Genomic DNA, 16,058 nt, shown 5'->3' with positions numbered 1-16,058 from the left:
GAGTTATGTCCCGCTCTGCCAACCTCATTCGGCTCTCTCCTATGCCTTATGCAAAATGGGGGACTTTTAGATTTCAACCCCAAATTTCTGCACAGAATCAAAGGCACACAAGGCATGCACCGAGGGCGTGGCTGGTGTAGGCAAGCTTGCACAGGAAGGCTCCTGGGTTGGGAAGCTGGGACCTTGGTCCCCAACCCAACTTGGCAGTCCCCCAAGTCCCTCAGGTCCCTGGGCTAACACTGGGGATTGATAAAGTAGAGACTGTTGCCCAGGACAAAGACCACCACCCTGCTAGAACCTGGCAGGGATGGGGCACACTGGCCTCACTGCAGGGCCTTTCCCAGCACTGCGTGCCATTGGGGAGGTGTGGTGTCCTGGAGATGCCTGCCCTCCTGACCCTGAACCTCTGGTCTACCTGACGTGTGGTGGTGTATATGTGTGCGTCTAACTGTGGGGGGCCATGTTGGGGGTGGTGGGTGTGTGTCTACTGGGGAGGGGGATGTGGGGGGCAGTGGGTGTGTCTACCTGGGGGGCTTATGTGGGGGTAGTGGGCGTGGGCCTCGCTGGGGGCTGGTGGTGTGGGGTGTCTCTGGGGCTGCTGGCCCAGCAGCTGAGCCGCTCCTGTGGCTGGAGCTCTACAGCCCCTGCCCCAGGCCTGTCTCTAGTCACCCCTGTCCCCTTCTTCCAGTGGGGAAGGGAAATGTAGCTGGGCCTTCGGACCCAACTATCTGTCCAGTTACCTGTTTGTATTTATCTCTTCAAGCAGACCTGAAAAATACCTGGGGGGATGGAGGGGTGACAGGCTGATGCAGGTGCACAGGGTAGGCTCCATGACCGGAGCCTGGTTTCCTGCCTGGCAGAGTCACCCATGCCCTCAGCCCCGTAGTCACATACATGCTCCCAGGCCCCCTCAGTGCCAGGGGCCCCTGCGCTCACTCCAGGAGGCCACCCCAGGAATGAGACCCAGGCAGCCACGGCAACTCCAGCTTCAGCCCACCAATGCAGCACAGCCTCTTACCCTGTCCTGGCCTGGGGGTCCTTGCCCATGGGAGCACAACCACCGTGTCTCCGGTGTGGTAAGGACAGTGGTGATGGCAGCCACAGAGAGCACCCACTGGACCCTGCCCGTCATGCCTGCCTAAGAAGCAAGGATGGCTGTCACTGTCATAGCCAGAGCCCCTTCTCCTGGGAGGGCAGGAAGGACGAAGTGAGCCCCAAGGTCCAGCTGTCTGAGGAGTCTGGTCTTTGACCCCCGACAGAGCCTCCCGCAAAGCCCGGCCCTCCCACCTCTCTGTTCGGGCAGGGCACCTGAGGGATGGCCTGCCTTCGTTCCAGGCTGCCCCTCCACCCCTCTGCAATGGCAGCAAATCTCCCTTGAAAAGACACTTCCTTAAAGTCCTGGCCTGCTCTGAGGGGGTGGGGACGGAGGGATGGCCCAGCCACGGAGTGGAAAAATCTCTCAGCTCTTAAAGGGGGCTAGCGGGAAGGAATTTCAAACGGGAGGAAACATCCCCAAGTGCCCACCACTCACAAGGAAAAAAGGAATTCTTGTTCCAGGATGTTTCTGAGTCACTGCTGGCTCCCCAGCTCGAGCTCTTGCCCGGAGCGTGTGTGAGTGTGGGTGTGCAGCCGTTGTGTGGCTATGTGAGGGTGGTGCCTCGTGCGGCCTGTGGTCAGCCGCTCTCCCTCCTGGGGAGGGGCCGGTGTCCCCCAGGCCCCCATGAATGCAGCCCCAGCCTGAGGCTGCGGCCCTGGGGAGCGGAGGATGGCCTGTGATCAGCAGTGATGTGCGGCACGGGCCACGAGAAAGGCCAAGGCACCTGCCGCGGGAGCACGTGCCTGTCACCTCTTCTCCTGGGTGATGTGCACGGCAGGCATGAGGGTGGGAGGGGGCTGGGAGCCTGGGGAGATGCTGTGGTTATCAGCCAGTGGCTGCCGGTTGTGAACATAATCTGTGCAGAGGAGAGAGATGAATGGGCTTCTCCTGACCTCAGGGTCCTCTCGCTAGCTAACGTCAAGCTCCAACGAGAAAACATTCCTGCCTGAGCCACAAAGCCAACCCTGTCCCTCGGGAACGCCTGCCGGCACCTGGAAACCAGTCGGGCGCTGGGAACACAGAAGGCTGCCAGCCCTCCTGACCCCTCGCTGCACGCTGCCCGGCCCAGTGTGGAGGCTTTCAGCCAGGCCCTGCACTCTCAGCTGGTGCTGCTGCATCCCACAGACTCAGAGAGGCGGCGCAAGGGCAGAATGCCCGGTCCCAGGCCTGAGACTCCCCGGCCAGGTCCCAGCTATAGCGTGTACTACTGTTCTAGGAAAAAACCCTGCAGATAAATATTTAAAACATGGCTTCCAGATCTACCACAAAATTTTCCATAGCCTTGAGCTTCCTCTTTGCTGCTTGTGAGATCGACCAGGTGAGCTATGGGTGACCTCTGACTCTGCCCAGGAGGCTGGGTGCGTTCCCACAACGGTCTGCCCTCAATAAGGGGCAGCACCCGAGCCCATCCTGACTGTCTCTCCCTCTCTGAGGACGCTCTACAATGACAACTGCCAAGCAGCTGCAGCCATGGGTATGGTTAGGGCCCAGATGGGGCTCCAGGACACCTGAGTTCAAGTCCCGGGTCTGCTACCTAAGCCACGTGACCTTTGGTGAGTCACGTGGACTCCCTGAGCCTCTGCTTCGGCCTCTGTGATGGGAGAAGAGTGGTGCCACCTCCCAGTGACCTGGACAGTGCCTGCCCCTCGGTCCCTGCAGGCCAGTGCCAAGTCGCTGGCAGGGTGAGTGGGGGTTCAGGATGCATCCTGATTAAAGCCAGAGCAAGATGTCAAAGGACCCTAACTTGGTATAACCTGGAGAAAACCTGCATCTGGCCTGACAGATGGACAGCAGAAACACCACCCGAGGGGGTCAAGACCCTCACGTTGCCCCTGTGAACTGGAGGGAGCTGACAGTGCAAGCCATGGGATGTGCCTACTGCCAAGACCCCTGGGCCCTCCTGCTTCTGGGCTGCCTGTCAGACACAGCTGGGCAGCCCTGGCGGAGAAAGGCGAGGACCATGATCTCCATCTGATGTTGGTACCCCTCTCAACACTGCACGGAACGAGGGCTCAGGAAAAACCTACTGAATGAATTAAAACAACTCACAAGGCTCCATGCACAAAGCCCAGGCTGGTTACGGCCGGGATTTCCTGTTACCTCGGCAGGCAACAGCTGCCGGCCCACAAGGCTCAGGCTCCTACACCAGCTGGCTGTGTGGCCTGGCCGGGGCTCAGAGCTGAAGCAGGCCGGAGGAGGCCATCATCCCTAGGCTCTCTGGTAAGCCACTGATCCTCCCGGGGAGCACTTCCTCTGGAAATGACCCGGAACAGCTCACACAGTGTCTTGAATGGCCAGGGCACTGTTCTGCAGGAGGCTGGCTGGGCTGCAGCGCCACCCCAACCTGGCCATCCTATTTGTGGCACACTGGAAGGGCCGTGAAGTCAACCCTGTCTGCAGCCCTAGCCCCACCACAGGCTGCCTCTGGCCTGGCGGGTGGGCGGACGGACACAGTGGCTGGAGACGGCAGGGCTCAGGCTGGGGAGCACGCAGAGAACGGAGGGCTGGTGAGAGGGATGACAGGAGCCTGCTCAACCTTGCCGCGCCACACAAGGCCCATCTCCCCTAGCCAGGTGGGGTTCTTTGGTGTGTGGGGAGCCCCTGCCAAATGCGGAACTGCTCTGTGGTTCAGACTGGGCCGCATGGACAGTGCCCGTCCTCCAGACAGACGTGGTGGCATGTGAGGGAGCCCAAGGCACTGGCTGCTGGTCTCTGCTTCTCGAGTCTTCTGTGCATCTCACCTCCATGAGGTGAGAGAGGGCCCATGAGCCAGAAGGACACCGGGGCCTCTTTGCAAAGCTCTCATATTCTGGGATTCTGCTGGCCTGGTGTGCATTTTGTGCCTCTGGGTGAAGCCCTGCCTGATGCCCACTGGGTTCCCCGCCCACTCAACTGCTCGAGGACAGGCGTCTGCTTCTGCTCTGAACAGCCCCACATCCATCCCACCACCCTTCTTGTTTCCACTTGGCTAAAACCTGACCACTTTTTACTTGATAAAAACGGCGTTTTCCACTGGGCATACTGTCAGCCTAGCTTCCAGGAAAGCGAAGGAACAAACTTTCCCTTACAAGATGGCTTCCTGAATGCTTGTGTCGAATGGGTTAGAGCAGGACTTGGTAGGCCCTGAACTTTCAGGGTTCAGATGGTGGGCCGGCAAGCAGCCTTCTGTCTGGACTTGTACGAGTAGAACAAGCTGCCCAGACCTGCTTGCCCGCCTGCCTGCCGGCCACGAGGGAACACAGGACAGGCGGGGGGGCTGTGCCTGGAGCTGTGGCCACTCCTCTTTGGGACGAGGGGTCCCAGAGGGCTGCCGTGGGCTGGGCAGGAAGGAGGGCTGTGGCAAGGGTTTGAGGCTGCATGGGTGAGGCCTCGGCTGTCCAGGTAGGGCAGGAGCGCCCTCAGCAGTGGCCCACCGCCTCCCCGGCTTTGTGCCTGCCAGGGCAGGGCCTCTCCTCACAGCAAACTCCCTTGGGAAGCCATGTGCTCTGCCCTTCCTCTGTTCCACCTGCCCTTGATCCCCACTGTACCATCTTGGGCTCCTGGGAAAGCCCACCCTTGAAGCAGCCCTGTTACCCTTCACCACGGCAGGCAGAGTGCTGGGCTTGAACCCTGTGCCCAGGAGATGCCTGGCTCTCGCCTTCCAGGTGGGGACCCTGGGGAGGGGTTAACGGGAAGCCCCAGAGCCAGAGGCCTGTGTGTGAATCCCACCTTGGCCAACTGACAAGTTACTCAGGCTCTCTGAGCCCCGGTTTTCTCATCTGTCAAGTGGGGCCCCTGAGAGAGAGGCGTAAGCAAGGACGGCCTGGCCATGGGCGAGCGTGGCGGTCAGGACAGTCACTCTGCCCCTGACCTGTGCCCTCCGGGCGAGGACACCTGCTTGTCCTGTAAGCGGGGTGCACGTGGCACAGCACCTTCACTTCACACAAACCCCCCGCCATTAGCTGCTGTCTGGCTAGAGGGCCTCCGTCTACTGGTGCAAAGTTTCCCCCACGGGGAATGGGGAGCAGGATTCCAGAGAAAATGCCACGGGGCCTCAGCCGGCCTCACTGCTCTAAGACGACACCCCATGTCACCTCTTGCTGCTGGGATGCAAACGCCAAACTCAATGTTTGCTGGTCCTCCTCTCCCAAGGACACCAGTGCTCCAGAATAATCAGTATTTATACGTGAGGCTCTCAAGCTCATAACTCAGAGGGGAGATGCCCACCCGCTGCCCACATTTGTTCTTGGGGCCCCATGAGCCCTGTGGTGGCAGGAGCTAATTCTCAGATGGACAGCGATGTATGGGCCAACTGGGGATGTGGTCTAGAAGCAAATGCTGCACATACTGGGCTGGGGCCACGTGGGGCTAAGAGTGGGTGGGGTACATTCTAAGGCCCAGGGATGAGAGGAGGGTGCAGGAACCTCATCCACAGAGAAGGGCCATGCAGGGACAGCCCTGGGATGTGGCTGCAGCAGACAGGGACCAGGCACCAGACTGGGGCCAAAGCACTGGTGTCTGGCTCCTTGGCCAGGCTGGGGAGTGACACAGGCCTTGCTCTGGGGAGAACCTAGGTTTCCACTGGGCGGGAAGGAGGCTCCTGTGACCTCAGAGCAGTGGGTTCCAGGCTCTGGTTTTGAGTGCAGGATCCTTTTCCCAATCCAGTCTCACAGGGGCTCCAACAACCAGGATCTATGGATGCGAGACGACAAGCAGGAGGACCGCGGACTTGTTTGGCCTTCTGGGCTGGGCTCAGGCAGTGGCTGCCCGGTGCTGCTGAGGACTTCCAAGGAAGGCCCTGGGGGTGTTCCTCCTGTAGGAAGGACGGCTGGTTAGTCAGCCATCTGTCTATCTACTCAGTCTTCTGGCTGAGCTCCAACCACGTGGGGTCCCACAGGGGCTCACTCCCCTCCATCCCCTGCACGTGCACTCGGTGCCATCGGCTGGAGGAAGGAGGCCTGGTGGGCCCGCCTGGCCCACACCGGCACAGGCATCAGTAAACCAAATGCTCAGGATGATCTGCAGGGTGGAAGGACAGTAGGGAGGAGAGGCCTGGCAAGCACGGCACCCACAGAACTTGGTACCAGGAGACGCGAGGACACACCACCCCTCAGGGCACTAAGCAGCCCAGAGACACAAACAGGTAAGTGGCAGGGGGAACCTCAGTGGCGGCAACCTGGTAACGGGATGCCTGTCTCACCAGCCACAGGGTCAGGCGCTAAGACCACAGCGGTCCATCTCACAGCTGCTGGCCTGACAAAGATGACCGTGTCTTACAGGCCACACAGTGGGGGTACGCCGGCACGGTGTGGGGGATGAACCTCAGGCACGGTGTTGGGAGTCTGAGGAGCCAGACTGGAGAGCACCAGTCATGGACCACCTGCCCCCCAGCCCACTCCTAGGGACACACGAGGACGGGAGGCCAGGCCTGGCCACTGCCACCTGGTCTGTGAGACGCTACTCCTGTCTGCTCTTGGAACAAAGCACGGGAGGAAAAGAGACGCGTCTAGACAAACTTGATGTTAAGTCCAGTGGTCAACAAATTAAATATGCATGTCATGGACCAACGTGGATAAATCTCAACAACAAGGCTGAATGAAGAAAGCAAGTTGCAGAAGGTCAAGTACAGTCTGATGCAGGTTCTGGAGAGCGCGTCAACAGTGCTGGGTGCTGTTTAAGGGATACGCGTCTGAGGTGGAAATCTAAAAAAGGGGGCCGAAAACCATGAAACGCACACAGTGGTGAGGGGGGCGGGGTGGCAGAGGGGAGCCACAGCAGGCTGCCTTGGTGCCCCTGTGTTAAACTCGCAGTGAGGACAGAGGGACTGGCAGCACAGACCACGGCCATCACCAAGTGAAAACACGAGCCTGCCACATCACACATCAACACCTGTGGGAGGGTGAGCACAGCCCAGGGCTTTCTCGACATCCAGGGAGGAAGCACAGCGAAGCCCCTGATGGGAAGGAACAGGGTGGTCTCCAATGCCAAAGCCCGGGGTGAGCAGGACACCCCCATGGCCGAAGCATGGCACATCTCGCATCTCAGGTTGTCATGTTGGAAGGCCAGTGATGCTTGGTGGATGTCCCACATAATGGGACCCTAGCTACCCAGACTTCGGGTGCTGTAAGGAAGCCCCCTGCTGGCTCTCAAGCTGACCACAACAGGTGCCAAATGCCTAGCGGGCCCTGAAGGGCCCTTCCCTGTCCACAGAGAGAGGGGATGCACTGTGGCATCTTGCAAAAAAGTCTCCAGCACCAGGCACAGTTCCAACTCTGAGGCAGGCACTATCAGTGTGCCCATTTTACAGATGGGGAAACCGAGGTCACAGAGCTTGTGACTGGCAGAGTCAGGATTCGACCCAGCTGGGTCCGGCTCCAAGCCTGGGCCCCCACCCTTGCTCTGCTGTCCACCCTGACCACCCGCGGTTCCTGCTCTCCCACCTGCTTTCAGCCGTTTCCTCCCGCTGGCTTCTTCGCTGCTGGGCTGCCTGTGGATGGCCTTTGTCCCTCCAGGCCACGGTGGGCAGAGAGAAGCTTATGGAGCTGGCTACCTGCTGGGGTCTGGCTTGTCCAACGCCTCCTGCTACACCCAGGCAGGCAAGGGCAACAAGGCTCAGAGAGTTCCAGGCATATCCAGTCCCAGACTGCTGTGACTCAAGAGCTCAGACGTTCAAATGTTCACCCTGGTGCATCGGGGCCGTCTCCAGAGACACCAGAGTCCCCAGCTCCTGCCTGCCCACTGACCCCCTTCAACTCTACAGCTTTATAAACAATTAGCTCCAGACTTTTAATCTCTGTAGTTACTATCTTTCTAGACAATTACTGATTTGCTGCGATTCCCCCCCTCCCCCGTTGGGCCTTTTGACGTTCCCTGTGAAAAGACACGGAGGCAGCTGTGCGGCCCACGTGCAGCCCTCAGAGCCAGGCCAGATGCACAGCTGTCGGGGGCTGCCTCTCACTGAAGCCCCCGCCTCGTCCCCACAGAGCCTCCCGCTGGGCCGTGGCAAGCCACTGACAGCCCGCTCTACACCCGAGGGCCTGGGCCCCGCTCCTGGGCCATGAGGCCCGTGCTCCCCCTCGGATCACAGAATTCTAAGGGGTTAGAGAGCGGCTCCTTTAAGACCCAAACACAATCTGGGGCTGGAAGGACTACGCAGTCCCGGAAGTCATGGATAACAAGTCACTGGTTCCTCTAGAGAACCAAATGACAGACTCCATACCCCACTTTTGAGATGGGGAAACAGGCTCAGACCTAAGGTGAGAAAGGCTGCCCAGGGGGTTCCTCTCTCCTTCTCTGCTTTCTTGTGGAGGCCCCCGAGCTGCTGCCTGGACCTTCTGGATGGAACCCAAAGTCGAGTCCCACCTGTCTCTCTGTCCTCACTGGGGCCTCAGAGCCCCGTCTACATAGAGACGGCCCATGAGCTCCTGTGGAACTTGGGCATGTCAGTGCCCACAGGCAGCCCTGGTGAACAGAGGCCCCAGACCCAGGATGGTTGGCTAAACGAATGAAGGACCAGCAGCTGGGGTGGGGGTGGGGCCTGCAAGCGGTCCAGGCGCTCTGGAGGGAGCCTCAAGTGAGGCAGAAGCAGACAGCACTGCAGGGAAGGGATGCTCGCTGACCTTTAGGGCTGTGCCTCCGAAGCAGAGCTCCTAGCACCCAGAGCTGGCCGGAGCCTGGCCAGGGGCAGCGGGTGGCGTGGGAGAGAAGGGCTGCCCCGGCTGCTTTCTGCTCCCCTATCGAGGAAAACAGGCCCCAGGCCCAGGCTGGGGCAGGATGTGTGTGGTCTTCAGTGGCTGGGCAGCCTACGCCCACCGCCACCTGGCTGGTCCTGATGTCCTCTAACAGCTGCCCATGGTGGGTGGGCGGCCTGGGATCAGCATGCTAACTCTCCAGTGTGTGTCTATGTGCACGCCACACCTCCAGAATAACCAGCCCTGCAAGCTAGGGACTTGGAACACAGCCACACCGGGAACCTTGGGAGAACAGAGAAATCAGACCACAGCCCGAAAGTGACAGGCCTACATTCCGGGACAGCCTGGACACCAGTGCCTGGGCCTCTGTATCTTTGTAGCTGGGACCGCATCTCACCCCAGGGGCCCTGGCAACCCAAACAGAGAGCAAAAACTTAACAGGAAGAAAAAGAGCCAATGGAGTTCTGGAAGAGGCAAGAACAAGGGTCTGGAGAGACAGAAACGTTCCCGCAGACACATCTCCTCATCTGTGAGTGCTGGCAAGTGAGGCTGAGCTACAGGCCTTAAGGAAAAGGGGAACAGGGTTGCCAATAAGAAGGATCCACGTGGTTATAAACAATTGCTGAGAAGTACTCAGAAACCACCTTCTCAGGAGAGAGCCTGAGTGCCCTTCCCGTTTCTCGAACTCTCCACAGACCAGCGGAATCGTGTCCCAGCCGGAATCACACAGCCCCTCCAACAGGGCCAGGTGGTGGGCTGGTGGCTGCAGGCCCTCAGGACCACCTGGGGACAAGCCGATTACATGGGAGTGGCAGCATGGCGGGGGGGGGGGGGGGGGGGGGGGGGGGGGGGGGGGGGGGGGGGGGGGCCCGGGGGGGGGCACCGGCCAGACAGTGCTGGAGGCCCCTGCTCGCTGCCGCAGATGGCAGCCAGAAGCGCACACATTGGCAAACCCTGCCGGCACTACCTTGCCAGAGCCAGGAGGATGTGGCCTGATTCTTGTCTTACTGCTACTCCAGTGTAGGCTGCCAGATGTTTCCCAGTAAAGCAGTGACACAGGCCTGCACGTGAAATTGCCCCAGTCTGCCCAGGGTCTTGGAAGCTGCATGTGCTGAACCTGGCTGGTCTGCCTGAACGGTTGGCTATTGTTTTCACCCACAGACAGTCTTCCCGGCTGGGGGCGGGGGGAGCTGGTGCAGCAGAGGGCTGGTGGGGCACACAGGCTTCAGGACAGACTCTCCAAGCTGAGACACTCTGCAAGTTCCCCAACTTTTCTGGGCCTTGACTTCCTCATATGGGAAACTGGGACAATCGTCATATGCCTGCATCGTTGGGGTGGTGGGGCCAAATGAGATGACCCATTCCAAGTACCCACTGAGTGCTTGGGGTAGAAGAGCCAGCCTCCCGCCTGCACCCTGGCTTACTCAGATTTGGGTCCCCCATAGCCCACCACCCCTTTCCTTCAGACCCCAAATGGCCGAAAAGCAGATATCCGTGACCAGATGAGCAGGTACTGGGGTGACTGGGCCTGGATCCTCCCAAACCCCCTGAAGTTTAGACCAGCCCTGACAGTGCTTGCACCAAGCAGGACTTTTTGATAAAAACCACAGAGAGACGTATTTTGCTGATTTAAGAAAGTAGACTCTTTTCAAACCCACAACACCATTCAATACTAAACAGGCACTCAAATACCACACGTGGCAACACGGTAAGGCACAGACTTTCTGAAAAGTAACTTCACACTTACACTGACAGTATTTAAACCTTCAGACCTTTCAACCCAGAAATTCCACTCCTAGGAACTTACAAAGGAAATGAGAGCTAGGCAAAACATTTACACACAAGGACATCCACTCCAGCATTACTTACAGGAGCCAGAAACGGGAAATCTGCACGTTCAACAGCACAGCAGAACTAACAACGCACCCGGGGGGGTCGTCTGCAGCTACTAAAACATTAAGTTTTTAATAAGAAGTAACAACGTTTATGGAGAATTCACATTAGGTTTCAATTATAGTAAAAAAAAAAAAAAGCATGTGTGAGGAATAGTCAGTTTTCTTTTCTCTTTTATATTTTCCTCCCAATTATCACATAATCATCACAACAACAACAATAAGAGGGTAAGATGTGAAAGAAAAAGACTCAGCGTCCCTTAAGGATGACAAAGCCAGGCCTCTGCTGACCGCCTGCCACTCCCCAAGTACAGCAGCTAAATCTCTCACACCACCAACTGAGAAAGAAAGAAAAAGACAAGGAGCCTCACAGGCCCCAGGGGTAGGAGCTGCGCCCCCTGGGAAAGGCTCTCTGACCGGGGAGCAGACAGTCCCCAGATCCGAGCCAGCCCCACTATAGCACAGTGGTCCAGCCTACTCTGCGTGGCCCCAGGTTTTACAAGTGAGGGGCCTAGAAGGACAGGAAGCCCTGGTCTTGCAAGTCTTTGGTGCTTTAAAGAAAGCATGAATTAGCTAATTCCACAAGCCAGAGCACCATTTAACATAATTGTCAGTAAGCTATTTGAAAGTTTGCCTTCTTGTGCATTTGCCTAAAAAGATGTGTTTTGTTTTGGCTATGAATGAAAATCTAATTCTGAACATCTTGACCTCACAGTCCCCTCATCTCCACGCAAGGCTTCCCTAGGCGATTCAGGCCATGGTGACACTCCATGCAGGTCCCTTAGGTGGCTGGGCCCCATTCATGGGTTCCAGTCACATGCTCTAGGTAACATCTGCCTCAGTGTAAGCAAATGCGGGCTTTGTCCCTTGATCACACGTAAGAGAGTAATTGTGAAGGCAAGTTGGAAATTGTTGAGTGCTGCAGAAAGAATTGTTACAAAAATGCCCCAATCTTAAGTCTGCCCAACCTGGCTGGGCCCAGCACTGCACTCAAGGCTGACTCGAATCTCATTCACTAGAGGACTCATGGAGGGGCACAGCTCCTGGAGAGGGTGTGCGGCCAGGAAAAGAACATTCTAGTTGGTGCCAACATGTGGGCAGTACCCACTCAGCATCCGGCCAGTGCCAACATGCTGTGGACATGTCAGGATGGCCAAGGGCATCTAAGGCAACAGGGTGCTGCCAGGGAAGGCTTCCTGGAGGAAGGGGCAGCAGGGCTGAGGCTGAGGCAGAGGAGGAGCCAGCAGAGGAGTGGGAGGAGAGGACAGCATGCCGGGGCAGAAGGTAGCAAAGGCTCAGCTGAGAGCACTGGCAGATTTCTGGAACACAGAGGAACTCAGGATAGCGGAGGATACATGACCAGAAAAGAGGCTGGGGACTGGGAGGGTACAGGCCATCGATTCTAGGGCTCCTACACAGCAGTATCACAGATGCTGGGAGCCCACGAGGGGCTCCTGGAAGCCATACTGGGGACCCAAATGCCCCTGGTGGCTCCAAATGAAGGCTACACAATTTCAGAAACATTTCCAGGGCCACCCAGGCCAGATCCGTGTCTTCTCTTCTGTCCCCTTTAGGCAAATGGGGAGAGGAAGGAGAGACATTCTGGCCGTTAAGAGCGCCATTCTGATTCTATGAAGTGACATGGAGCATGGGGTGCAGAGACACTAACCGAAGTGGCCCTTGGCAACAGCTGGCCGGCCACCTGCCTGCTGCCTGTGGGCAGCCTCACTACTCCAAGATCAGTCCTTCCTGGGAGACTTTCAAGCACACTGGCTGATGCTAGCAGGTGTGACAGCCCCCTCAATGGACACAGTCCATAACAGGGACCTACTGATGCTTTGCTCACGCACCTTTTTCTCTCTTTCAACTTAGGAAGTACTAACCACTGCTAGAAGCTGCAAAACTGTATTCCAGGAAAGTACGTCTCCTCATCTTGAGGTTTGTGACCTCAACACCTGCCCAGCTTAGAACCCCCAAAGCTGATGCCGTGTGATAGGGAGGTTCTGGAGCTGTGGAGACCCCCAATCCACTGAGTCACTAGCACCAGAAGTGGGAGAGGCTTGGTGGAGTTTCTAGAAGCACTCCTTATGGCAGGGAAGCATTCATTCACACCCTGTAACATGCTTGGCCCAGGGGACCAGGGAGGAAGGAAAGGTCCTCACCCTAAGCCCAGACCCCCAGGGCCCTGTCAGGGTGGCTCTTGGAGCCAGGCCCATCCCCTCCGCAGTTACCCAGCCAGGTGGTCACTCCAGCACCCACAGGGCCATGGGGCAGGGCAAGCTCTGGTCCGCTGAAAGGAGAGCGAGGGTAACATCTGGAGCTCCTGAAACCAGGCATCCCATGGAATCTGGCCACTGACAATATTCATCCAGAGAGGTGCTGGGTCCCTGGGGCAGGTGGGAGAACTGCATCCTGACCTTCAAAGCACCCTGGTCCAGCCCCAGACTAGGGGAACACTCAGCAGGTGAACCTCAGTCCGATAGGCTTATAAACACACAAAGCCAAGATTACCCTGGCCTCTCAGGGAAGCTCATTAAAAAAGCAATCTACCTAGCGCCTGGAACAGAAATGAAGGGGGCGGGGGAGAACAGCACAGGAAGATGAAGCTCTGTCACCTGCCTCATGGCACAGCCCACTCCCAAAGTGGACAGAAGAGGAAGGGCCTCCTGAGGACCCTGGAAACCCCTCCTCCACCTGGCCTGCATGCTGCTGAGCTCAGTAACTTCCAGGCAGAGGGGATGGCAGCCCACCATAGCAAGAGGCATCTGGCTGACTAAGCACGGCATTTTCTATTCTTGCTACACACACCCACCCTGAGGAGGGGGTGCTGGGCCTCCCTCGTGCAGCACCTGGGGGCTCTGTCTGCTCCACTTGGTCTCCGGGCTCTTGTCTGCAAGGGTGGCTGGGCCTCCTTCTCTGGTGGACAAACTCCAGAGAATGGAGGTCAGGGGGCCCTTCATCGTGGTGACCCAAAGGGAAACAGCCTCAGGAAATAGGCTGCAGAGAGTGTCCCAGTCTTGGCAGCCCCCAGAACAAATTCTGCACACTGTCCCCTCTGGGAGTCTCCCACGCTAATTCCCTCTGGCAGACAGGATGGTGCCTACCCCCATCCCCACTACTGAAGGCAGGGAGGTGCCCACCCGGGCCTATTTGGGTTGGTCCGTGCCCAGGTCTGGGGGACTACAGTCCCGGTAGGCCAGCAGCTGCAAACTCCAGACCTGGCTTAGTCTAGCACAGAGTGGCTGGCCACAGGGGCAAAGGCGTGGGAGGTGGGTGCTACACCAGGAAAGCGCACCCATGCAGAGCAGACCAAGTGCTGAACAGGAAGCAAGGCTTCAAGGGCTTTGGGGTGGTAGATCTGTTACCAGTGGGGACTTAAGAGACCTGGAACATCACCTCACAGGCTCGAGCTGCCATCTGGGGGCAGGGGGTGGGGCAGCCAAGGGAAAGTAAGATGACCTCTGTCCCCAGCTCCAGGACCCTAATTTCCCGACAGTCAGGGAAAGACCACAGGAGAACTGAAGAGCTGAGCAGAGGAGCAATGCCATGGACCACGTTTCACTGTGGCCTGGCCAGATCCTCAACCTTTATCCCCCAAACACACCAGAGACCCTGCCCCCTCTTGACCCAGAAGAGTGCCAACAAACACAGCTACACAGCTCACATAAGCTCCCCCACCCCCAGCCTGGCTATAAGTGCAGTCCTAAGACAAATATAGAATATAAACAAAGGACAGGCAAGAAGACCTCACTCCTGGCTCTTCCCAGCCCAGATATCATGGGGAGAAGGCCCCCAGAGCACCAATATGAACAGGAGAAAAGAATCCAACTTTTAAGCGCTGGAAACCCAGCCTGCCCTCTGAGGTTGTGGTTACAAAGTGCCTCCCAGGAGAGCTGCCCCCCACACAGGTCAGCCCTGTGCCTCCAAGCTCCACAGAAATGGGGGGCCCCCAAAGAAAATGTCTGGTTGAATAGGTACCCCTGACCAACTCAGTTCCCCCAATCTAGCCGTTGGTCTGCTTTTGCTCCTCTTTCAGAGGGAGCTTGCAACCGGTTCTGGCCCAACTGGTGAGGGCAGGCAGCATTGCTTCCTCCCCGCCCCCAGCCCCAGGTCACACTCATGCCTTTGTTCTACCTGCACAGACCGGCAGGCAGAGCCCACCCCCCTCCCTGGCAGCTCCTCCCCAGCCTTCTCCAGGCAGGCTGGGGGGCTGGGGGCCTCACAGGTGCAGGGGGAGAGGCACTTCACTTCTCTCACTTCCGCTTCGGGTGTGTGAGCGGCCAAGGTAAGCGAACACTCCAGGTGGGCTACACACGCCAAAGAACCCACTTTCGCGCCCGAAGACACCAGGCTAGCCTGGACCCACAGCTGGGGCGGGCCAGATTTTACACTGGCCCGCGACGCAAGGCAAGTGACGGCCCCAGGACAGTGGGCTGTGACCCAAGGGAAGCCCAGGCACTGCGCAGCCTGGGGGGCGGGGGTGGTGGAGGGGGAAAAGTAGAAAGGCGAGGAGGAGGAGAAGGTGAGAATAGAGGGCAGGGTGACAACGGGCCGCAGCGGAGGAACTGAGAGCTCCGGGAGCCCAGCAGGTCGGGAGGGGGTCCAGAGCGGCTGCGGCGAGTGGGGGCCCCAAGAGTACAGGAGAGGGGAGCAGGGAGGGCAAGGAGGGCAGAGCGGGCCCAGGGGAGCCCGGCGGGAGCACGGCTGGGGCAGCAGCCTCTAGCTGGGACCGCGTCGCTCCGGGCGCTCACCTGGGCGTGCGCAACGCGGCGGGGTCGCGACGGTCCAGCACGCCGGGCACGCAGTTGGTGAGCTCGGTCCAGTCGGCGTGCAGCCCGCAGCTCCAGCCCGTAGAGAAGCGGGAGAAGAGCCAGGTCTCGCGGCGGTTGGGCCGGTAGCAGGTGCACTTCTTCTGGCCGGGCCGGCAGTCGCAGGGCACCTCGAGGCGCACGTTCTGCACGAGGTGGCGGCCGAAGGTGGTGCCACCGGTCTTCTGGATGTGCAGGAAAACGATCACATCGTCGCCCTTCATGTCGAACCGCAGGGAGCGCTCCAGCTCGCGCACAGGGAAGTAGTACTTCTTCTCGTAGTGCGGGTCGGGCGTGGGGAAGAGGTCCAGGTCGTCGGGCGGCGCGCGGCCGCCGGGCGCGCCCAGGCTCAGCCCCGGGCCCGCGTACTGGTATAGGATGAGCATGAAGCACGCTGAGCCCGCCACCACCAGCACGAACTTGCTGGCGCGCTCAACCATGGTCCTGCCCCCGGCGCGCCGCCGCCGCATGTGTCACCATCGCCGGCGGCCCGGGCGCGGGGCGCGGGGCCTGGGAGGGCGGGGGGCGCGGGCGCAGCTGCCTCCGTCGCCGCCGCTGCCCGCGCTCCGGCCCGACCCGGCTACTCGGCGCC

General features: G+C 58.9%; 1 protein-coding gene across 1 annotated transcript in view; it reads right to left on the bottom strand.

Annotated features, from left to right (window-relative positions):
- The window catches only part of HS6ST1 (heparan sulfate 6-O-sulfotransferase 1), a 41,848-nt gene extending 25,801 nt beyond the window's left edge, over nt 1–16,047 (bottom strand). Inside the window, exon 1 of the mRNA XM_021695838.2 lies at nt 15,410–16,047. Within this exon, the coding sequence (XP_021551513.1) occupies nt 15,410–15,936 (527 nt within the window). The 5' untranslated portion in view covers nt 15,937–16,047. The remainder of the gene's footprint in view (nt 1–15,409) is intronic.
- Between the last annotated feature and the right edge of the window lie 11 nt (nt 16,048–16,058).

Source organism: Neomonachus schauinslandi, chromosome 3, assembly GCF_002201575.2.
Source record: "Neomonachus schauinslandi chromosome 3, ASM220157v2, whole genome shotgun sequence".
Classification (NCBI taxonomy): Eukaryota; Metazoa; Chordata; class Mammalia; order Carnivora; family Phocidae; genus Neomonachus; species Neomonachus schauinslandi.
The sequence above is the reverse complement of the archived record's forward strand: the minus strand, read 5'-3'. Positions and strand labels throughout refer to the sequence as shown.